Source organism: Adiantum capillus-veneris, chromosome 29 (assembly GCF_014529385.1).
Source record: "Adiantum capillus-veneris isolate H3 chromosome 29, ASM1452938v2, whole genome shotgun sequence".
NCBI classification, from domain to species: Eukaryota; Viridiplantae; Streptophyta; class Polypodiopsida; order Polypodiales; family Pteridaceae; genus Adiantum; species Adiantum capillus-veneris.
Window position 1 is genome coordinate 95,403,390 of NC_140959.1, and position 23,217 is coordinate 95,426,606.

The 23,217-nt window shown below is 44.8% G+C and overlaps 1 protein-coding gene across 2 annotated transcripts in view; it reads right to left on the reverse strand.

Annotated features, from left to right (window-relative positions):
* Positions 1 to 220: 220 nt before the first annotated feature.
* The window catches only part of LOC147419624 (calcium-dependent mitochondrial ATP-magnesium/phosphate carrier protein 3-like), a 33,889-nt gene continuing 10,892 nt past the window's right edge, over positions 221 to 23,217 (reverse strand). Inside the window, exons 2-4 of one of the 2 annotated variants that reach the window (XM_086505221.1) lie at positions 1,894 to 2,694; positions 932 to 1,022; positions 221 to 841 (exon numbers count right to left, since the gene is read on the reverse strand). In XM_086505221.1, coding sequence (XP_086361347.1) covers positions 652 to 841; positions 932 to 1,022; positions 1,894 to 2,694 — 1,082 coding nt within the window. In that variant the 3' untranslated portion in view covers positions 221 to 651. Of the gene's footprint in view, positions 842 to 911; positions 1,023 to 1,893; positions 2,695 to 23,217 lie in introns of both variants that reach the window. The other variant, XM_086505222.1, reaches the window with a different exon arrangement.

The window sequence follows — 23,217 nt, forward strand, 5'->3', positions numbered from 1 at the left end:
AGAGTAGTTCTCAAGGGTATACAAGAGCTTAAATAGGATCCTTATATTATACCTTTCAAATATTTTATAAGAAAAAGAACCCAATTCCATGGCTCTAGATAGGTAAATCAATCTCCGTTTGAAATCTCTATAAGCAAAAATTCTATGGTTAGAAGGGTCATCACTCTCAATTCTAGAGATTGAAGCCCTAGGGAGACCTTGTACTCTACTAGAAATAGTGTTGTGCAAAACAACTGGATTGATTTCAAGGATAGAAAGCGGATCTGAACGAGAACTTTTAGGAATCCAAGTTCTTTTAAACTGACTTAAAGAGAACTAACTCGGGTTTGGGATGCCTTCACCAAAGCATAGGTTTCTTATGGTAAATTGTCTTATTTTTACGTAAAGAAGACTTTGCTTCCAAGTATTCATAAAATGATCGCTGAGCTCTTATCAATGTAAGTTACAGAGAAATTTTACAAAATGGTGATGAGGTAATTAAAAGAAAAAACATTTTCTTTAGGTGTCAGCAAACTTGGAAGGGATTTTTCATGAAAAAAATAAGTGGCTTTTCAGGCCAATTAACATGATGAAGCCTCTACTGCTCTTTGTGGCAGCCTCTTACCATCAATCCAGCTTGGTGGCTGGTAGTGCTCCTACTCTGGAAAGCCTTCATAGAGAGAGCTGCTTTTTCATTTCCTCATATGTGATATAAGTGATGCTTGCAGCTGGAAGAACTTTCAGAAGATTGGGAAAGAGGCCCTTATAAAATGCTAGAAAACCTTCCTCTCTCCAGATTCGTTGAAAAGCATCAACCATTCCTTTATATCGGACTGCTGAATTCATGCGCTGAGCCTGCAATCTGTGCAAATACAAAGGGGTTGTGTAAGATTTTTCATCTTTTGTTCTAAATGTGTTGAAACAATGGTTACCCGATGGCTATATGAAAAACCTTGTTCTAACAAGCTGCAAGGGATAGACACAGGTTGCTCCAATTGCACCCGACAACATTCCACAGCACAATTGAATAAGTGGCCCTGGCTCTGCAGTCAAGTTACAATTAACATTCTTCAGTGTGTGAAAAATGCAGTACTTCAACATGAAGATCTTGCAAACAGTGGCTTTCTGGCAATTGAAAGAATAGTTCATTACCAATGTTTACTAATTATTTTTCTCAATTTAAAGGTAAAATTGGGAAAAAAAATTTAAAGAATTAGAAAGAGAGCCCAATGCGCTAGTCCAAAATGAGAAACTCACAAACAGAGGCTTTGTTGTAACGTATTTCACTCTCCACAAGTGAAACATTTATTGGTAATGCAATGTGTATGAGGGGTCTATTATTGGAAATGCATGTGTATGACTTTCCTGCCATGGATCTGAGGTCTAGTTAATGAAAATCGAAAGAGATCGTAAGAATCACAGTACTCACAAGGGATGAGATAATGTTAAGGATGAATTTATGCGCAAGATTTTGAAGCATTTTACTTAGCAGAGGCACGACAGAGAAGCTGAGGGAAGACACTCTGCAATGCATATATGATGAGAGAAACGAAAAAAATTGAAAATATGCTGAATAGGGTACTTCATTACTCTGGTCGCTGTACAGACACCAGGTCATTCAATGTTACATCCAGCTTTTTCGAATCACAAAACGAGTATCAGTGCCACTTCAAATTGACTTGATGTTCTTGGTAGTTTAGTTTCTAAGTAGTTTATGAGCACCTGGCAGTAACTTTTCAAAACGTGTACCACATCAGGTGGGTTAACAGACAGGATTATATCTACTGCAAAAATATATACTTCATGTACACATCAGCTGGGGTTAAGGGTTTTGAGAAGTGACCACTCTGAGTCCATCAGAAACCTGTGGTGAAACTTTCCTGTTGCACACAAAAATCCACTTTGGAGACGTACCTTGATTAGAAGGCAGTAATTTTCGGGAAGAATTCTTCAATGATTCATAGGTTGCAAGATCAATCCCAGCATACGGAATGATACCTAATGTAGACGGTAGGAGGCCTCTATAAAAGGCCCGGGCACCTTCTTGCTGTAAGATATCCTTGGATAGCTTGAGCAGAGAAGGGGCCTTTCCATCATTGCCAACATATGTCTGCAATCGCGTTTTCACAAGCTCCAAAGGGTAAATTACTGTTTGAGCAACTGCACCCGCTGCTCCACCAGCAAGAAGCCTGCCCATGGCACCAATATCTTCTGGATTTCCTCGGCTGTCAGTTTTCACCATAATGCTTTTGAACATCTCATATGCATAAAATTTGATAGCTGACTCAGGAGCCACTTTCAAAACATTGAGTCCATTGCCTCTAAAAAAACCTACAAGTCCGCTGTCTTTGAAAATTTTATACGAGCAATTTAAGATATTTAAATTTCCTTTTTCTGGGCGTGTTTGCACCTGCAAAAGCACCTTTATGCGATCAAACGGTGCTGTTGCAGTTCGAGACACAGCACCGGCCACCCCACCAGCTAAAAGATACTTAAACGCATTTGACTGGCGACTTATTCCTTCTGGAATGACCACCTGTTCACCAATATCTACCTGGCAAACCTTTCCCCAGTACTGATAAATGCTGGTCATTGTAGCTCTATGAGGATAAAGAAGCAAAAAATCTCGCCACTCCTCAAACGTGATAATTCCATTACTATCCTTATCAATGCGATCGACAAAGCTGGTTAGCTCCTCCTTACTTAGCTGTATACCTGCACAACAAAAGGGATAGATTGCACTCCAGTAAGTTTCTCAGCAGAATAGCAACTTGACAAAATGGACATGAAAACAAAGAACCGACTTTACAAAAGAGCAAAAATACCCAGGCAGTTGCAGATGTATGGGTAAGCAAGTATGCATATGCTTACCAGCCCTTGTCTTGTAGACATCAACACAACTGGCGCTTTTTGCCCACAAACTTCATCCAGGACCCAATTGAAGGGTCAGTCTGCAGAATTCAGATGTGCACCCTTCTGTGAGCATCTGAGCATTCCAGACCGCTGTTTAGATACTCAGACTATGTAATCAAAGGACTACCAGGAACTCAGACTACCATAGAAGTATAGGAGGAATTAAAATATGCACATCTCCTGCCGCCCTTCCAATTGGAGCAGTAGAAAATCCAATTTTTGTACAAAAGTGGGTATGGATGTAGATACAGATAATGGATAGGCACACCATCATGAGGGTAGAAGCCAGTTAGGAAAATGCAAAAAGAGACTTATATATTGCATCTTGATGAGACTGTTTTAGAAGTACAAAAGAAAACGACAAAGAAGTACTTGATCAGCATTTGAAAGCAACAAGATCTTAAGAAGATCAATATATCATACTTCATTATCTTAACTCATAAGAAGGTTGATGGGTTATAAGGTGATAAGACAACCAAAAACCAAAAAAGAGATTGAACCCTTGGGGCCAACGTTTCCCTCAAGGAGACGCCTTAACCTCACAAACTTTTCTCCATTTCCCCATGTCTTGGAGCCTGTATTAAACCATTTTCTGCTAATATGCCCGAATGCTCATCACCATAGATCTTACATCAGAGCCCAGTAAGCACTGCCCTTAAAATGCAGCCACGAAGGGCTTCCTTATGACTTCCCACTGCTGCACAAACTCCACCCTCAAATAAGGTCAGAAACATACACTCTGTGTGCAGCAACAGTAACATGAAAGGCAATAATTACCTTGTCCTCTCCCATCAAACTGAAGCTATTATTCAAAACATGAATCGTGATAGCTAACCTTCAGAAGTTCCATCAATTGCAGAATATTGAATGCCACCTTTTACATAAAAATAATAATGAGGTGTTCTTGCATCTATGCATCTATGCATCCTCTAGTGATTACAATTATATGGTATGAAGAGTGGTCAGAGCGGAAACTTGTCAAGCATGAAGCTACTCGTGCCGAGTCCAATTACATACTCCTCTCTCCTACAAGTGAGACGAGTTTCAAGAGGATTTGAAGACGAATTCTATTCTGCAAAGAAAGTTCTTAAGAAAAATATTATCCCTGTGAAGTGATGCAGCTTGGTGTGCAGTCACGAAAATCAAAAAGAAATTACTAGGTATGGTTTTGTATGGTTTGGAGTCTGGACAATCTTATTAAGTTTAGCAGGCCAGCAGTCAAAAAACGTTGGCAAAAGCCAGCACAAAGCACATCCCGGACAGCTCGAGCGGGGAAGAGGGGATGGGGCTCAAAGGGGAACCTTATTTTCACGAGGAGTTTGAAACAAGGGGGATGGCTCTGGCACTGTTGAGATGAGGAGATAGCTGGGACGAGAAGCCAAAAAAGGGCATCCCATGTTACAATGGCAAACGCTCTCAACTCAAGGAGGTGAAGCACAATTACTACAAGCCTAAAATACCACCACCAAGTGGACCTCTCTAGAGACATCCAAATCCAGAGCTAACTGTAAGGGTAAACAAGACATTGTTGTTAGGTGATCATGTCACAGTCTGTTGTCTAACATTACAGAGTACTGACATGAGGAGATAGCTGGGACGAGAAGCCAAAAAAGGGCATCCCATGTTACAATGGCAAACGCTCTCAACTCAAGGAGGTGAAACACAATTACTACAAGCCTAAAATACCACCACCAAGTGGACCTCTCTAGAGACATCCAAATCCAGAGCTAACTGTAAGGGTGAACAAGACATTGTTGTTAGGTGATCATGTCACAGTCTGTTGTCTAACATTACAGAGTACTGACATGGAGGATTGATGGCGTGGCAAAGTGCCAATGCTGCAACGATCACAGGGCAGGTGCTGATGTGGCATCCAAGTGGCACTATACAGCTTCCTCTCAAAGAGCATCCAAGAGCTTTCTGAAAGTACCATGTCATAGCCGGAGGCTCAATCATGTGACCAACGATTGAGATCAATTTTTAGCCATGTCTTTGCCAGTAGAAGGCACCAAATTAGTTTTTTATGGGAATCTTGCTTTTTCGGGAGCTTCCTTTAAAGCCAAGCTCATCGGGACCTCTGTAAGGATAGCTTGTGAACCATTTTTATAACACCAGACGCGAGTTGTTTCCCAAGAGTCGCATACCTCCATTGTGACGTTCTTGTAATCACATGCGAGTGCTCTTTTGATACACTAAATCTATACAAATACTGCAAGTTGTGTGGACAATACCTCTAGGAAACTTAGGCCCTCCCGTGCCTACAGTTGGTGTGTTCCTTGAACTGTTGTTTCACAAACTCTCAAGTTCCAGTTTTGCAGTTTTCAAGGCTTCTACAAATTTCTCCCACCAATCGGTGGCCGGTTACAATGGTTCCAGAGCTCATTTGTTTCATGAAGCAAACCATTCTTACAATTGTGCTGGATTTGAACGATGGAGAACACCCAACACATCCATGCAGATGAAGAAAAGTATATAATAATTTGTCGGCAAATCGACAATAGTTTGCTGGAATATTTGGGAGAGCACGAAGCTTCAGGCATGGTCCTTCTCCCTCAGCAAGAAGGGTTTTAGACAGTCACGTGAGCATTGCACTTGAGCCACGTGGAAAAGCTAGAATTGTCTTCAACACTTGATTGCTCTCCTTCTCCACAAGAGCGTGCCAATCCTTGAAGAGGCCAAATGCCTCTTACTTGTGTTGGAGAAAATATACCCAAGTAAGCGGCTGAAATCATCCACCAGCAACATGAGATAGAGAGCTTTGCCAAGGGAAGGAGTCTATATAGGTCCACAAAGGTCGGTGTAAACCAACTCCAAAACGGCAATAGCTCGGCGTGTAGCATGCTTCTGAATAGCATCTCGATGTTGCTTCCCACGAATGCAAGTGATGCATTTCCCATGCTTACTCCCAACATCTGGTAAGCTTGTAAGCATCTACTCACAAAAAGCAAGCCAAAGAGCATCATTGTTCAAATGACCAAATCTGTAATGCCAAAGATCACCTAGGTATCCTGATTGTTGAAGAAAGAGCATGGAGCCTGTAGAGTCCACTCTCCATTGAGCCCCCTCTGACCTACTTGCCGGACTCACAATCCCAAATAGACACCGCATCCTTTGTAAAAATCACCTCCACGCCTAGCTTGCACATCTCGTACACAATCATAAGATGAAATCCCAGCTTCGGAGCATAAAGTACCTTGGAGGACTCCTCTGTCCCGCCGCCACCTTCCCCCCCACCTCCTTATCTCCCCCTCCATCCCCACCTCCTACTCCCCACCTTTCCCTTGGTGGGCCCTCAGCCTCATCACCCGCTTCTCCGACACACGGGACTGGACACTCATCCGCAGCTAGACGCTCTCTTGGTTGTGCTTTCGCTACGACCGACTGGCTCGAGAGGGACAACTTCTGGTCCATACCTCTCCTTTTGCAGCAGTACCCCATGGGCTGACCAGTTTTGATATTGGCCGACGGTGGGATTCCTTCAACTACAGCTTCATCCGTTTCCTTGGTGGCCCTTCTCCCGACCTTGAGGCAGCTTGCTTCCAAGTTCATTTGGATGGAGCTGATACATACACTCATGGGTCAGTTGAGAGGCCTCGGGGCAACGTCGACCGCATGCGGGAGCACTGAGAGGCTTTCTTGCCACTTTGGCGCCAAAGACCTTTCTTCATCATGGTTCAAGGTGCGCCTAGATGGCACTACCGGCCACCAGTGTGGCTTTTCCCTCCTCCCATCTCATGATTTAGCCCTCATTGTACATACTTCTCACTGGGAGTCTCCCCTTGTTTGTGATGTCCCTCTCTCGTAGAGGTGTTTTGTAGCCTTCGGACAGTTATTATCAACTAGTGGAAGGATCTCTTTTCTTGCAAAAAAAAGCATCTTGGAGGTATGCATATGCCCTCTGCCATCATGAATCAAGTCCAAAGATTCCTCGCAATTTCAGATTTGTCGCCAACAAAAATAGTACCACAATGTCGCGGATGTTGGACAAAAGATCCTTCGAACGTGTCATGTGTCGTGAGGCACCACTATCCAAAATCCAATCACGACCATCTCAAACCACAAGAGCCGTCGCAACCTCTGATGTCCCTGGGGAGTCCTCTTGAGGGTAGAATCTCCAAATGAACAAAGGCTCGTGATTGCACCACCGCCGCCGAAGAAGTCAAAGCATATCCAATTTGCTTTGGACACTTCTGCCAATAATGGCCCTTTTCCCCACAATGATTGCAATGCCGATCCTCCTTCAAGGCTTCCTTTTCAGCATCACTCTTCTTTTCTTTGTTGTTGTTTTTACCCTTCTGCTTCTTCTTCTTCTTCTTGTTGGAAGAACCGGTCAAGGCATCGAAGCCTGACTTCTTCCCCGTATTGGACCGCTCCTGCTGGCCCAACACCATTGGAACAATCTCGTCCAAAGAAACCGTATTTAGCCAGCCACTAGTAATCAGCGAAGAATAGAAATTGATATATCGAGGAGGTAACTGGGCCAAAAGCTAGATGGCCATATCCTCTGAACTGATAAGCTTTCCCATATGAAGTATCTCTTGATGAAACCACCGCCAGTAGCAACCTCAAGTTGTACTTTATCACGGACCGAATTCATGTCAAAATTATCACTCCACTCCATCGTGAGAGAGAACTTGGCAGTGTGACGAGGCTAAGTTGAGGTAGAAGAGAAGAAATCTTCAAATCTGCCCACTACAGCTGAAATCAGCCCCAAATGAGTGAAAAACACAGAAAAAACAGCAAACTCTCTTTTCGTAGCGGAAATTCAGCACTAAAAACTTGCACAGATCACCAATCCGATTCGAGAGCACACCATGGCTCTGATACCATGTCAAAGGTGCAACGGAAAAGGGTGAATCGGGTGATGATCTCATGTACAACCGCGAGCAAACCTCCTTTCGGGACCGGGCAACCAACTAATCTCGGTAATCGATCTCCTCGTACACAAACTCCAAGCTCGAACCGCCCACCGTACAGGCACCGCAACCACCTGCAAGCACAAACACTATGTGTAGCGTGTCTACACGCAGAGGAGAGGGAGCCCTAGAGAGAGGAAAAGAGATCACTGGAAAAAAGACAGAGAGAGAGAGAGAGAGAGAGAGAGAGAGAGAGAGTGGTTGTAGACACTCGAAAATGCTAGTAATAGAAAACACTAGAGAGCGAGAGAGTGAGAGAGAGAGTGCCCAAACGCGGATGATCTGCATTGCATACCATGCCTAAAATATAAGGAGAGGGAAGGAGGGGGGGGGGGGGGGGGGGGGGGGGGGCACATATATAGAGCAAACTCAGATTTGCCCTACCTAGGCCAAAACCCCCCGATCCCAAAAACGCTAATAAAATGCTAAAAATGTGTAAACTCACCAAAGTGACCAAGGACACATTTTAGAGCACTACAAAACACTCGAGACTCCGACCCTGGGAAACCCTAGGAACAGAGGTCCCGTCTCATGCTAGCCTACCGACATGGCAACACCATGGAGGGCATCGCCGAGAAAAGGTACATCTACCTTAGATACGGTCGCGCACAGCCACAAAACAGCCCTCACTCCCTAATCTAATCCTGGGAGATATTGGAGCCACCACCCGACAGGATGTAAGGTGCAGCAGAAATGAATGATGTTCTTTCTCAAGATGAGTGATCCGATCGTGCTCAAGGTTTCTTTTACTTACGGAAGGGAGAGCCTTCCGTTCCTTTAATAAGAGAGTTCAAGTGATCATAAACAAGTGGATAAACACTGTGCATGAAGGTGCTGAGACTGAGAGACAGAGAGAGAAGAATACGACACCAAGCAAGTTGTCAAACCCTCCTCCGAAGGCCCTTCTCTTGATGGCGAGAGAAGTCTATGCTATTGACTGCACAAATCTGGTACAAGATACTGATGCAAATCTATGTGATGCTATGTCGAGGTCGACGATGCTAAGGCTGAAAACTGAATGCTGTGAAGACAACGGTGACGACGACAACGACTGGCTGAATTGGCTTCTTTCGAGCTGTTCCTTATCTGCTGAATCGCTGTGGCAAAACGCTGTCTTGCTGGTCCAAAAACGCTGATTTTTGCAGGTATAAAACACTGAACTGCTGGTCCAAGAGTCGCCACCATGCAGGTGAAAACGCTGGTTTGGAAGCTTGATAAACGCCAGGTCTATGGGGCGGAAAACGCTGTTATGCTTGTCTCAAAACACTGGATTCTGCTGCTTGAAAACGCTGGTCTGACTAAGTCTGCAGGTGCTGAAGTGAGGGGCTGAAACGCTAAAGTTTAGGGCTGGAAAAACGCCAGAGCTTCAAGGTCTTGCTTGAGAGAGAGGGAGAGATGCCTGCTCTACAAGCTTGTTGCCTTGTGCACTTCTTCCACTTCTGCTAGATAAGCCTAGCGCTAGCTTTCCTTATATATTGCTTTAGTCATTTTGCCCTACCCAGTTCCCAACATAAGTCACAATAATAAGTGAAAAATGTCAAAAATAGGGAAAACAGGTTCAGTGCACTGAAAAATGCTCCTGATGGATTCTGATGATAATGCTGATGATCATGTTGTGTGCAACCAGAGGATATGCATCTACTCTAAGTGCCTGGGAATGCACGGTCTACGAACAGACTCACAAAAAGTGTCTTCCTAGGCTAGACTGACTGGAGTGACTGAACCCTTGTCATGAAGTAGCTTGTCCACGTACACATAGGGTTGGATGTATCAGGTGACATCCCCTCCTTTTTAAAGTGAGGTACTGGTACTGATCTGCATGGCTTCCTTGTAGGCGACCAACATCTCGGGATAATCTTTGAAAAACTCTTCATCTACCCTCACTGCTTCGTGGTTCCTCGATCCTTGAACTTCAAAAAATATTTTCGTACTTGCTTCTTTGAACCATGCCGAAACCGATGCAGCAACACTTGCTCTGGCTCCATGACTTCAACTTCATTGATGATCTCCGGTTCTTCTTCTTCCGAAATGTCCTTTCGAGACGTTCCCAGAAACACTTTCAACCAAGAAACATGGAAAACGTCGTGCATTGACCATGAGTTAGGCAATTGCAATTTCATTGAAACTTCATTTATCTTTTTAATGACAGGAAATGGACCATACATTCAAAAAGACAACTTTGGACACTTCTTTCCAATCTGCATGATTCTCAAATATTTCTTGATCGAAACATCCTGACGATGCTTATTAGCCTGTCGTGAATAAGATTCCTGAGCCTTGCTTAGCCGAAGCTTCACACTCTCAGAAATCTCATCCAATGACTAACTTTCAGCATTGGCATCAGGCATTTGACTGACCGAGCGAGTCAAAAGTGACTAAAATGGACGGCCAAAAGCTTCCTCATACGGAGTTCGACCAATGGCAGAGGAAAAAGAGTCATTCAAAATAGCCTAAACCAATGGGAGATAGAACTCCCAATGAGACTGCTGATCATGCACATATGACTTTAAAACATCAAAAGCCAACTGATTGTAAATCTCTGTCTGACCATCCGACTGTGGATAAAAAATTTCAAAGAGTGCGTGCCAAAAATTGGACGTGAACTTAACATACCTATCTGAAACAATCGATTTTGGCAAACCACAGAGGGGGTACCAATGCTTTATGAACAACAAACTGTGCTACATCTTGTGCAGTGACTGTGGCCTTACAAGGAATCAACATGCAAAACTTGCTGAAACGATCAACAATTGTCAAACATGGAGTGTTCCTTGAATGCAAACTAGGTGGAAGGTTAGTCACAAAATCCATGGAATATCTTGAAAAGGTCCATCAGGAATAGGTAGCAGAAGCAAGAGGCCTTACCGCTTACCCCGAGGAGCTTTTACCTTTTGACATATAGTGCACTGTGTGACATAACGAAACACATCTTTTCGCATTTTAGGCCAATAAAAGAATCTTTCTATTTTTTCCAAAGTAGTGTTCATTCCCCTGTGCCCGCCCGTGAGAGAATCATGTGCATCATGCAATATGGTTGGCCTGAGAGAGGGCAACACACATAGACGTTGACGAAAATACAACAAACCATCACGAATGAGATAGTTGCTTGGCCCTTGGGAAGCAAGAGCCTCCAACCATTGCTTACCAAACTCGGAATCCGCATACTGGTTCTTCATGCTGTCGAAAGACACACCCTGAATAGAAACTGTGGATCCTGACTCGAGAGCCAAAATCTATCCTTTGCGACTCAACGCATCTGCAACAAGGTTAGCTTTTCCAGGCACATACTCAATCAAACCTCCGAATTGCTCAAAAAAATGTGACCACCGTGCTTGGCGATCACTCCAATGTGCAGTAGACATAGACTGGAGCCACTTCAGGGCTTGGTGATCTGTGCGAACTGTGAACTCTCTACCATAAAGAAAATGCTTCCAATGCTTAAGAGAGTGAATGACAGACAAAAGTTCTTTATCATAAACTGAATAGTTCTTTTCTGCACTATTAAGCTTCCAGCTAAGGAAAGCTATTGGACGACCATGCTGCTGAAGCACAGCGGTGATGGCGACATTGCTCGCATCCGTCCATACCTCAAAGGGGTCATCCCAAGAGGTAAGGATAAGACATGGTGCTTCTATCACCGCAACCTTGAGAGATGCGAAAGCCTCAATGATTGCTTCGGACAAGTCTACGCGCTGACGGCGAGTCTTTACCCCTTTCAAAACATCAGTCATAGGTGAGGCAATGCATGCAAAATTCTCTATGTGCGAACTATATTCTTGACATAAACCAAGAAAAGAACACACATCATATGCAGTTTTGGGCAAATCCCAATTACATACCTGTTCCACCTTCGCGGGGTCTAGCTTGACGTCTTCTACAGAAATGATATTCATATAACCCAGATAAGTAACTTCAGTAAGAAAAAACTCAGATTTCTTAGCTGCAATGTACAACTGACACTCATCCAACGGGTCAATACCCTTCCCACATCCCTTTCATGTTGCTCCCACGATGCAAAAAAATTAAGAATATTATTAAGAAAAATCAACACATACACTAACCATATCGCCGAAACGGCCTATCATGAGACGGTTAAATGTACCCACAGCACCTATCAATCCAAGAGGCATAACCGCATACTCCCATTGCTCTCTGTGCGAAAAGCGGTCATGAAGATGTCGCCTTTGAATATCCTTACCTGATGGTATCCACTCTTGAGATCGACCTTACTGAAAACCTTTGCCCCATTGAACCTATCAAGGATATACTCAATGCGAGGCATCGGCAACTTGTTCTTGACGGTCATCTTGTTCAATGCCCTGTAATCAGCACACAAATGAGACAAAAAATCCTTCTTGCGAACAAACAAAATAGGAGCAGCAAAAGGATTGACTGGACTGACTGAACCCTTATCATGAAGTAGCTTGTCCACGTACACATGGGTTGGATGTGTCACGTGACACAGGAATCTGAACTCTAGCAGCTCATTTTGTAAGCTGGTCGTACTGCCAGGTATCGAATCAATCGTATGATCTTCAAGTCTCTCAAGAGGTAGCTCTCCAAGAAAACCCTCTAAGAAACAGTTGGTTTGAGCTTGCAAAAACTCTTGTCTTTCTTCTTCTAATTCTAACAAATTTGACTTGTTATATTCGTCTAATTCTCTACAAAAGATTGAGTACTCCTCTAAGAAGGCCATGGGCAAGGAGTTGCTTTGTGGATGTAGGGCTGCCTAAGAGGAAGGGTTGCAGATCAGGGCGTAAAAAGAGGTTACAAGGTTTGGTGGGCTCCGTGGGTAGCTTGAGGTAGACGGTAATGACATCTTGGTGTGGATATCAAGGAAGCTTTCTCTTATCTTTCTCATTGTTCAATGTTGCCTTTCTTGCCCAATAATCAACCATGACACGATTCTTGTGGAACCAGGCTACCTCCAAGAGTACATCACACCCCTCCAGTGGCATGGTATATTTTATGGCGAGTAGTTCTAAGGCAAGCTCCTCAGACTCAGAATATGAAGCAAGGCTAGCCGTAGAGCACACACACACATACTCTCTCTCTCTCTCTCTCTCTCTCTCTCTCTCTCTCTCTCTCTCTCTCTCTCTCTCTCTCTCTCTCAATGATTGCCGCCCCCTGCGTGGGCAAGGCATGAGCCAGGTTGACACATAGCTCTCGCAGCTAATAATTTAACTCCCCATTATTTAGTTTAACTTTTAGGTATTTATTTTACTTATTTGTCAAAGTCTGGGTAGGGAAATTTACTGAGGTTGCCCACCCCTTGCCTCCATTGTATACACATTCAACTATTCATTGCCAAGGTTGGTTGGTTCAGGAGACTCTCTCTCTCTCTCTCTCTCTCTCTCTCTCTCTCTCTCTCTCTCTCATGCTTACTCCCCTTGGTCTCGACGCTTCCGCATCGTCGACTTTGACTTGGTATCAGAGCTAATTGGTAAAGAACCTTGGTGAGGTGGAGCTGCATCTTCAAGAGAGAAGAGGAACGGACAGATCCCGGCATCCTTGTAAGGTGCAGCGGAATGAATGTTTGAACTTTGCTCAAGATGAGTGCTCCGAACTGTGCTCAAGGTTCCTTTTGTTCTTATGGAAGGGAGAGCCTTCCGTTCTTAATGAGTGCAATGATCACAAACAAAGTGAATGGACACTGTGCGTGCAAGTGTATGAGACTGAGAGATAGAGAGAGAAGAGAATACGACACCAGAGACGTAAAACCCTCCTCCGAAGGCCCCACTCTCGTTGGCGAGAGTGGTCTACTATTGATTGCACAAATTGGTACAAAGTGGATGACTGTGGACTGATGCAATCCTAGGCTATGTCGAGGTCGACGACGGGGATGACGAGATCGACACTACGGCTGAAAACTGATGCAAGTTAACTGCTGTCCAAAAACGCTAGTGGCTGAAATCTGATGTCGCTCTGCTCCTGTCCCAAAAACGCTAATGGCTGAAATTGTCTGGCACCAAAAAACGCTGATATGGGCTGGTCTTGGTGGGCTGAAATCTGCTGGTCTTTAGGGGGGTCAAAGGCTGAAATCTGTTGGTGCTTCATCTGCTGAAAACGCCATGCAAATGGGGGCGATTTGGGGTTCTAGAAAACGCCAGGGCTGAGGTGGTATGGCGAGGGATGCTTGATGAAAAACGCTAGGGCTGAGGTTGTCCTGGCGATGCAATCTATGATGAAAAACGCCAAGGGCTTGGGAGGCTATGGCGATGCTTACTTGATGAAAAACGCTAGGGCTAGGGGGTCTTGCTTGGAGGAGAAACGCCACCAAGGGGGTTCTTGTTGAGAAGTTGCATGTTGAGCCTGTGCTCCTGCTGCCTCTTCTGCCAAATAGTGCTAGCCTAGGTTTGCTTATATATTAACTTACCCAATTTGCCCTACTCAATTCCCAACAAAAGTCACTTAAATTAATAAGTGAAAAATGTCGAAAATAGGCTAAATTCACTGGAAAATTCCCCTATAGGATTCTGATGGATTCTGATGGGAATGCTTATGATCATGTTGTGTGCAACCAGAGGATATGCATCTACGCTAAGTGCCTACACATGCACGGTTTGCAAATAGACACAAAAGTGCCAGAACACTTCTAAATCTAGATTGACTGGACTGGCGGAACCCTTGTCGTGCTGTAACAAACTGCTGACGTGTCAAAGCCTAAAGAATGGAGCCAACTTACAGATGCCGGCCGAGGGGCCTAAACCCTAAGAAGAACAAGCAGTAGAAGAAGTGTCACAGAGTGAGGACGTGGTTGCCCGAGTGTAGAAAACCCTAACCCTAATTTCTGCCAAAAACCCTAATTCTGAAAACCCTAACTGCTGAAACCCTAATTCTGGAAACCCTAACCCTAAAACCTGCAAACCCTAATTTCTGCAAGAAACCCTAATTCTGAAAACCCTAACCCTAAAACTGCACCCTAATTTCTGCCAAAAACCCTAACCCTAACCCTAAGGCAGCAGACAAATTCCGACAATTGCGCTGACATGATGACGTGGCAGGCTGTACGGATTTCCGTAAATTGCGCTGGCAGCTTTTGGCATTGCTTTTTGGACCAGAAGCTTTTGAGTTTGAATGAAAGTTTTTCATGTAAACTACTTTTTGGACCAGAAGCTTTTGAGTTTCAAAGCTTTTCATGTAAACTACTTTTTAGGCCAAGGGCCTTTAAATATGAGGCTAGGGCTCATTCTCTGGCATGCTTCCTGAAGAAGGTGCAGAGTCTGGAGTACCGGCTTGTACTTTGATGATGCAATATAAAGAAATACCGAAAGGGGCGCCAAGGTTTGGGGCCAATACTCTCTGGGGTGGAATTCCGCTACTCCGTGTCACGTGTCGTCTCTCTCTCTCTCTCTCTCTCTCTCTCTCTCTCTCTCTCTCTCTCTCTCTCTCTCTCTCTCTCTCACTCTCAGTTCATTTGTTATTGAAGTGCTAAAAGTCTGTTCAATCTGTTTTTTTCTATTGGCACGTGGTGCCCGCCTTGTGACAGTGGTATCAGAGCATCAGGCGTGTGCTTTTCTAAAAGCATACCGGTCCTACAAAAGAGCAGACAGAGCTTTATTCGAGGATATCTTCGCGTGTCGCATGTCTCTCTCTCTCTCTCTCTCTCTCTCTCTCTCTCTCTCTCTCTCTCTCTCTCTCTCTCTCTCTCTCTCTCTCTCTCTCTCTCTCAGTTCAGTTGTTATTGAAGTGCTAAAAGTCTGTTCAGTCTGTTCTTTTCTATTGGCACGTGGTGCCCGCCTTGTGACAGTGGTATCAGAGCATCAGGCGTGTGCTTTTCTGAAAGCATACCGGTCCTACAAAAGAGCAGACAGAGCCACTCCCACCCTTACTTCATCGCGCATCGGGCGCGCTCCCTTCTTCACCGCAGTGTCTTACAGGGCATAAGCCAATTAAGAACCCAATACTTGGAATTCATGGATTCAGCAGAATATTTGCAGTTCCTGCTCAACGAACTCCACGACATTCTTTTGCGGCATCCTCAGCAGAATCTTCCAATGCTGCAAAGTTTTCAACAATTTTTGAACTTCATGTTACCCCCTCTGCTGCCCTAGGTGGTACCTCCTCCTCCGGCACCAGAAAGTACGAGCGCTTCTAACCGGCAACCTTCTCAGCCGTCTGTTCCAATCAGGGGAGTCTTCAGGAATATGGTGCAGCCATCTGACCCTGATCCAGTGCAACCGCCCTTGCCACCGCCATTGCCCCCACCTCCACCACCACCGCCACCAGGGTACAATGGTTGGAGCCCATATGGATACCCTTATTATCCATACTCGGCATATGCGCCTAACCAACCCAAAGATTTCAAGGATGGTGGCACGACAATCAAATTTTTCACTTTTTCTGGGGTGAAAGATCGCAAGAAAGCATTGTAGTTTCTACAGCAATTCGACAACATCTATGCTTTAGGGAACTATACAGAAGAATCCAAGATTTCTCGAGCAGCGGGATTTCTTAAAGATAATGCTATGCAATGGTGGAGTTCAATCGCGACACAACCGCATGCTCCAAGGACCTGGCAAGCTTTCAAGACAGTTTTTGCACGTAGTTACATGACTTCTATGTTTGAAGTGCGGATTTTGGCAGAATGGGGCAACTTGAAAATGCTTGCCACTGAAACCATGGACGAATATAACCAAAGGTTTCTCGATGTGTACCTTCCGGTGTCCTTCTTTAGATCTGTTCCCTTGGAGGCCCAATGCGAGCGATACACCATTGGCCTACCATCACCATTGCAGGAATATTGTCTATCCAAGCAAGTCTCTACCATGCAAGAACTTATGGACCATGCCGCGGTCGGCTACAAACTGATGAAGGGAAAGCTAGAGTTTACCACAGAAGAATCTCCGGCCACTAACCACAACTCTCGGCAACAACAAACAAATTCTCGAGAGTTTCGTGAAAATCAACCGCAAAGGCTTCGTTTGACGCCTCAACAACGAGACACCTTACTACAAGAAGGCCGATGCTTTGGATGCTTTCAAACAGGGCACAATCATTCTAATTGTCCCAAACGCACTGATAGACCAGAGGGGCCGACGCCCGCACCATCGGTCGACAGAACCCCGACGCCACCTCCTGCTAAGAGAGCTAGACCCGCTATTGGACTAGTTCCTGATATTTATGGCATACGCCTTGAGAGTACAAACGAATTGTGTCGAGCATATGGCAAAGTCAATGGTTTCAAAGCCCTTATTTTCTTTGACCCCGGAGCTACAGAGAACTTTACCCATCCAGAATTCTTAAAGCAGATGCACTTTGATTATGATGCAGAGGGTGGAGAAATTGAAGCTGAGCTAGCCACAGGGCAAACTCAGAAAGTAGTACCGCTCATTGGTGCTCTTCCAGTGACTATTCAAGATTATCATGGAAAAGCTGATTTCCACATCATGAAGTTGGGCAATTGTGACGTTCTATTAGGCATGCCTTGGCATGACAAGAATGATGCGACTCTCCAAGTCCGGAACCGAACCATCACCGTGATGCAGAAGGACAAGCAAGTCGTCCTCAAAGTTCGGTTGTCCGAACAAAAGCCTTAATGAACTCTCTAGTTGTTTTATAGTTAGATACTTTTGAACTTTGTTTAAGAAAGTATTGTTTGAAACTTTGTTTGAAATGGATGGTATCTGTTTTGAACCTGTTTTGGTGCCGATTTGAATTGTTTGACTCTGGTTTGATATTGGTTTCAATGATTGGTGATTTTACTCCCGGGTGGAGAAGTGGTAAATACTGTTTTGGTATTGTTTAAACCTCCGTACGACGCAAGCTGTTGCCTGGGGAGCGTTTGGTTGTATGCTTGTAAAATAATTGTTGTTGTGACTCCCGGCCCGGACCTAGATGGTTATGCGGGAGGAGTATTAAGAAGTTTGAGCAGTGGTTACTCTCAGCACCTCCAAACGACGCAGGTTGCGGTCTGGGGGGCGTTTGGTTGTAAAAGGCCTCTATATCTCCCGGCCCGGACCTTTTTAGGTTATGCGGGAGGAGTGATGAGGGAGTCGTTGAATATCTCCCGGCTTGGACCTTGTTAGGTTATGCGGGAGGAGTGTTCATCGGTGGCTTTATGTTTCTATGTCTTGTAACATGCATATGTGAGCATTTGTGTTGCATTGTGATGTGCCAACCACTGAATATTCCTAATTGGATGAGATTGCCTAGGTATGTAATTTTAGTGCATCAAGACACCCGAGGAAGATCAGTACGGTCTAGGTGTGATGGCTAATTTTACTACGCCGGAATATCAAGAGTTCCGATCAGGACGAAAGGAGAAGCTAACTCCTTGATCAAAACAGCCGATAGGAGCAGCTAACTCCTTGATCAAAAGAGCAGAAAGGAGAAGCTAACTCCTTAATAAAAAGAGCAAATTGATCGTCCCTCGGAATGACCCTCGGAAATTTTTGAACTAACTTGAGTTGTTTTGCAGATATGCTGTAATCGCGGACAATTACTCTCTTTAAAGAAGGGGAGATGTAACAAACTGCTGACGTGTCAAAGCCTAAAGAATGGAGCCAACTTACAGATGCCGGCCGAGGGGCCTAAACCCTAAGAAGAACAAGCAGTAGAAGAAGTGTCACAGAGTGAGGACGTGGTTGCCCGAGTGCAGAAAACCCTAACCCTAATTTCTGCCAGAAACCCTAATTCTGAAAACCCTAACTGTTGAAACCCTAATTCTGGAAACCCTAACCCTAAAACCTGCAAACCCTAATTTCTGCAAGAAACCCTAATTGCTGCAAACCCTAATTCTGAAAACCCTAACCCTAAAACTACAACCCTAATTTCTTCCCAAAACCCTAACCCTAACCCTAAGGCAGCAGACAAATTCCGACAATTGCGCTGACATGATGACGTAGCAGGCTGTACGGATTTTCGTAAATTGCGCTGGCAGCTTTTGGCATTGCTTTTTGGACCAGAAGCTTTTGAGTTTGAATGAAAGTTTTTCATGTAAACTACTTTTTGGACCAGAAGCTTTTGAGTTTCAAAGCTTTTCATGTAAACTGCTTTTTAGGCCAAGGGCCTTTAAATATGAGGCTAGGGCTCATTCTCTGGCATGCTTCCTGGAGAAGGTGCAGAGTCTGGAGTACCGGCTTGTACTTTGATGATGCAATATAAAGAAATACCGAAAGGGGCGCCAAGGTTTGGGGCCAATACTCTCTGGGGTGGAATTCCGCCACTCCGTGTCGCGTGTCGTCTCTCTCTCTCAGTTCAGTTGTTATTGAAGTGCTAAAAGTTTGTTCAGTCTGTTCTTTTCTATTGGCACGTGGTGCCCGCCTTGTGACACGTGCTGTAACTTGTCCACGGACACATAGGGTTGGATGTGTCACGTGACATTCCTTGCTGTCCCCAACGTTTTGAAACGCTACCCAATCGGCGACGCTGACCCTATCAAAAACGCCAACAACACCTCGCGGGCCCATGGTCCCCTGTGCGTTTTGAAACGCTATCGCTAGCGTTTGTTGTTGATGGAGCCTGCCCCTCCGCGTTTTGAAACGCCAGAGCAAGGGGTAATGGCTAAAATCTGATGAAGACGGAGAAGATACTCGCCGGCAATGCACCAGATGCAAAGTCGGGTAGGTGGTGGCGAGATCCGAGGTTTAGAAGCTAAGCGTTGCCCTCTTGCTGCAAAAATGCAGGTCAATTTGCAGTCCACTTTTGCTACACTTGTTGGCACCAAAAACCTTTTGTTTGCTGAAAAAAAACAAAGGCTTGATGGGTACTCTAGCAACTTGTGGAAGGTGTCAACAACACAAAGTGACCAATAAAACCGCCGAAAATGGGCTGAAAACCCAAAAACGCAGATGAAAGTCAAAAACGCAAATGGAGGAGGGGCATTTTCAGAGACGAAACTGTCCCAAAAGTGTAGCGCTAGCAGGGAAATCAACAAATCTGATGTTTCTTGCAAAAAACGCAGGTTGAGGTGAGGTCCTCCGCGACAAAAATGTATCACGTTTCTGTGCTTGCCTGGCTAATGTAAAAACGTTGGCAGATATGGCTCTAGTTGCAAAAACGCTGACTGATCCACCCCTTGGGAGAAGAACCTGATGGGGAAAATAGGTCTAATGCACTGGAAAATTCCCTTGATGGATTTTGATGGGAATAATGATGATCATGCTGTGTGCAACCGGAGGATATGCATCTAATCTAAGTGACTGGTCATGCACGGTCTGTGAACAAACTCACAAAAGTGCCAGATCACTTCCTATTCTAGACTAACTTGACTGACCACGGACACATAGGGTTGGATGTGTCACGTGACAATTGAGGCAGACATTTGCTTGGCCGTAGGATAGGTCAAAGAGCCGGTATGCATACCAAAACTTTCCTTGGCATGTCCCATAAGCATGTGAATCCATTCTGACGTTTGCTTCTCTTTTGGGAGTCCGCAACAAAACCGCTCAACCTGCTACTTAAAGGTGTATGGAGGGAAAGGGATGTTGCTCGACCCAGTCTTTTGGGACTATATAGGCAACCATGGAGGGCGCTTGGAAAGACAAGAGGCAGAAGAAGAAGGAAAAAGTACCTGCAGTACCGCAGCACAAGGACCCAAAAGCTTTAGCATTCAGCCTCAACCGGCAATTTTCAGCCCATCAAGCCAATGTCTCCAACCCATCAAATCAGTGTTCTCAATCCCTCAAATCAGCATTTTCAGCATCGCAATCATCAGCGTTTTCAACGTCGCAGATTTCAGCCTTTACCACCTCATGTTGATACTAGCCTCAGCATCCATAGCGTTTTCAGATTTCAGCCTTTAGCCTCGCAATACCCAACATCTATGGCAAGTTCCATCAGCATTCCCACATTTAGAACCGTTGTACCAGCATTTGTGCAATCTTAGGCAAATACCTCTCTAGCAATAAAGAGGGGGGCCCTTGGAGGGGGATTTGGGACCCCATCTCGTGTCGGTTCTCTCTCTCTCTCTCTCTCTCTCTCTCTCTCTCTCTCTCTCTGCATTTTCAGTCACCGTTGCCATTGTCTTTCTCGCTCTAGTCTATTTCACAATTTTCATGAAGTCAAAAGGGGGGCTCTCTCTCCCCTTCAGTAAAAGGAACCTTGAGTGCACAGAGCACTCATCCTGAGCTTTCAACATTAATCACTTCCGCTACCTGTAATCTAAAGCAAATTCAAATACCACATCGGTAATGGTGTGGGGGCCCTCTCAAGGGTTGGTTGGAACTCCATTGGTGCGTCGTCTCTCTGACTTTCTTTCTCAAGTATCTAAAGGGGGATCTTCCACACCTCGGGACAGAGCAAGAGCCATGCCCCATTTTACCATGGGAGCCCAACTATCTGGGTATCAACTTAGCAATGATATGAACATTGGCCACTACCACCAAGCACACTTCCGAGCGCCCAAGTCAAAAGTGTGGCTATTTGATACCGCCATTCTCGCATTGATGTACATAATCGCAGTATGGGCACCAGGCTTAGCTGTTCACTAGTGGACTCAAATATATTTGAAGAGCCACGCTCTCTAACCAGCTCCAAAAGCTCGGAGATCAACACAGACTAGGTCTATTCCTACACCCCCACACACAGCAACAGGTAACAATTACACGAACAGATAGCCTTTGTAAGGATTCTAGGTACTAATCCTTAATTAAGTACTTAAACTCATGATTTAGACTTAAGAAACTTGAACTGAACTCAGAAACAAGACTCAGAAGACTCTGTGTTTGATTGATTGATGACTGCTTGAAATTGAGTACAATAGGCTCCTTATATGGGAGACGAAGAGACACAAATGAAAAGACACGTCTCCTGGTAAAGAGACACGACTTTAAACGTAAAGACACATCCTTTCGACGAAGAGCTGCAACCATTGGGCGAAGAGTCGCACCCGTAGAGCGAAGGGGTGTGACCAGTCGTCGAAGGAGTGTGGCTTTTGGTGAAGAGGCATGTCTTTTGGGCGAAGGGGTGTGACCATCCAAGCGTAGAGGTCCTCCTGGGCATAGCACTTCGCGTATCTGCAACTAGGAGTAGATGTAATACTGCAACATAGTCACAATCGTGACATTCCCTCCCTCTTTAAATAAAACCCAGGGTAGTTGTAGAAGCTCCGGGAAGAAGGAAATGTATTGTTTGTTGTAAGGTGCATCGGAATGAATGTTTGAACTTTGCTCAAGATGAGTGCTCCGAACTGTAGACTCTGTGTTTGATTGATTGATGATTCCTTGAAATTGAGTACAATAGGCTCCTTATATTATGGGAGACGAAGAGACACGAATGAAAAGACACGTCTCCTGGTCAAGAGACATGACTTTAAACGTAAAGACACATCCTTTCGGCGAAGAGCTGCAACCATTGGGCGAAGAGTCGCACTTGTAGAGCGAAAGGGTGTGACCAGTCGTCAAAGGAGTGTGGCTTTTGGTAAAGAGGCATGTCTTTTGGGCGAAGGCGTGTGACCATCCAAGCGTGGAGGTCGTCCTTGGCATGGCACTTCGCGTATCTGCAACTAGGAGTAGATGTAATGCTGCAACATAGTCACAATCGTGACATTCCCTCCCTCTTTAAATAAAACCTAGGGTAGTTGTAGAAACTCCGGGAAGAAGGAAATGTATTGTTGTTGTAAGGTGCAGCGGAATGAATGTTTGAACTTTGCTCAAGATGAGTGCTCCGAACTGTGCTCAAGGTTCCTTTTACTTACGGAAGGGAGAGCCTTCCGTTCCTTTAGTGAGAGAGTGCAATGGACACAAACAAAGTGAATGGACACTGTGAATGGAAGTGTATGAGACTGAGAGATAGAGAGAGAAAAGAATACGACACCAGAGACGTTGTAAAACCCTCCTCCGAAGGCCCCTACTATTGATTGCACAAACTGGTACAAAGTGGATGCATGTAACTGATGCAAGTCTAGGCTAGGTCGATGTCGACGACGGGGATGGCGAGATCGATCTAAGGGCTGAAAACTGTTGTCCTTGTACTGCTGTCCAAAAACGCTAATGGCTGAAATCTGCTGCAAATCAAAACGATGATTTTGGGGCTGATTTCTGTTGCTGAAAAAGCTGTTTTGAGGGCTGTCAAAATGCTGATTTTCTGCTACAATGCTATGCTGAAAACGCTAGGGAAAACTCGGGCAATGATGGGGTTCTAGAAAACGCTATGGCTGTGGGTCTGCTTGCGGTGGAGACTTGCTGAAAAACACCAAGCAATTTGAGTTATGGCGATGCTGAAGGAAAACGCTAGGGAACTTTGCTTGGAGGGTAAGCGCCACCAAGGGTTCTTGCATGAGAAGTTGCCTGTTGAGCGATGGAGCTCCTGCTGCCTCTTCTGTCAAATAGTGCTAGTCTAGGTTTGTTTATATACAAACTTACTCAATTTGCCCTACCTACTTTCTAACAAAAGTCACTTAAAAATAATAAGTGAAAAATGTCAAAAATAGGTAAAATAGGCTAAATGCATTGAAAAATTCCCCTTA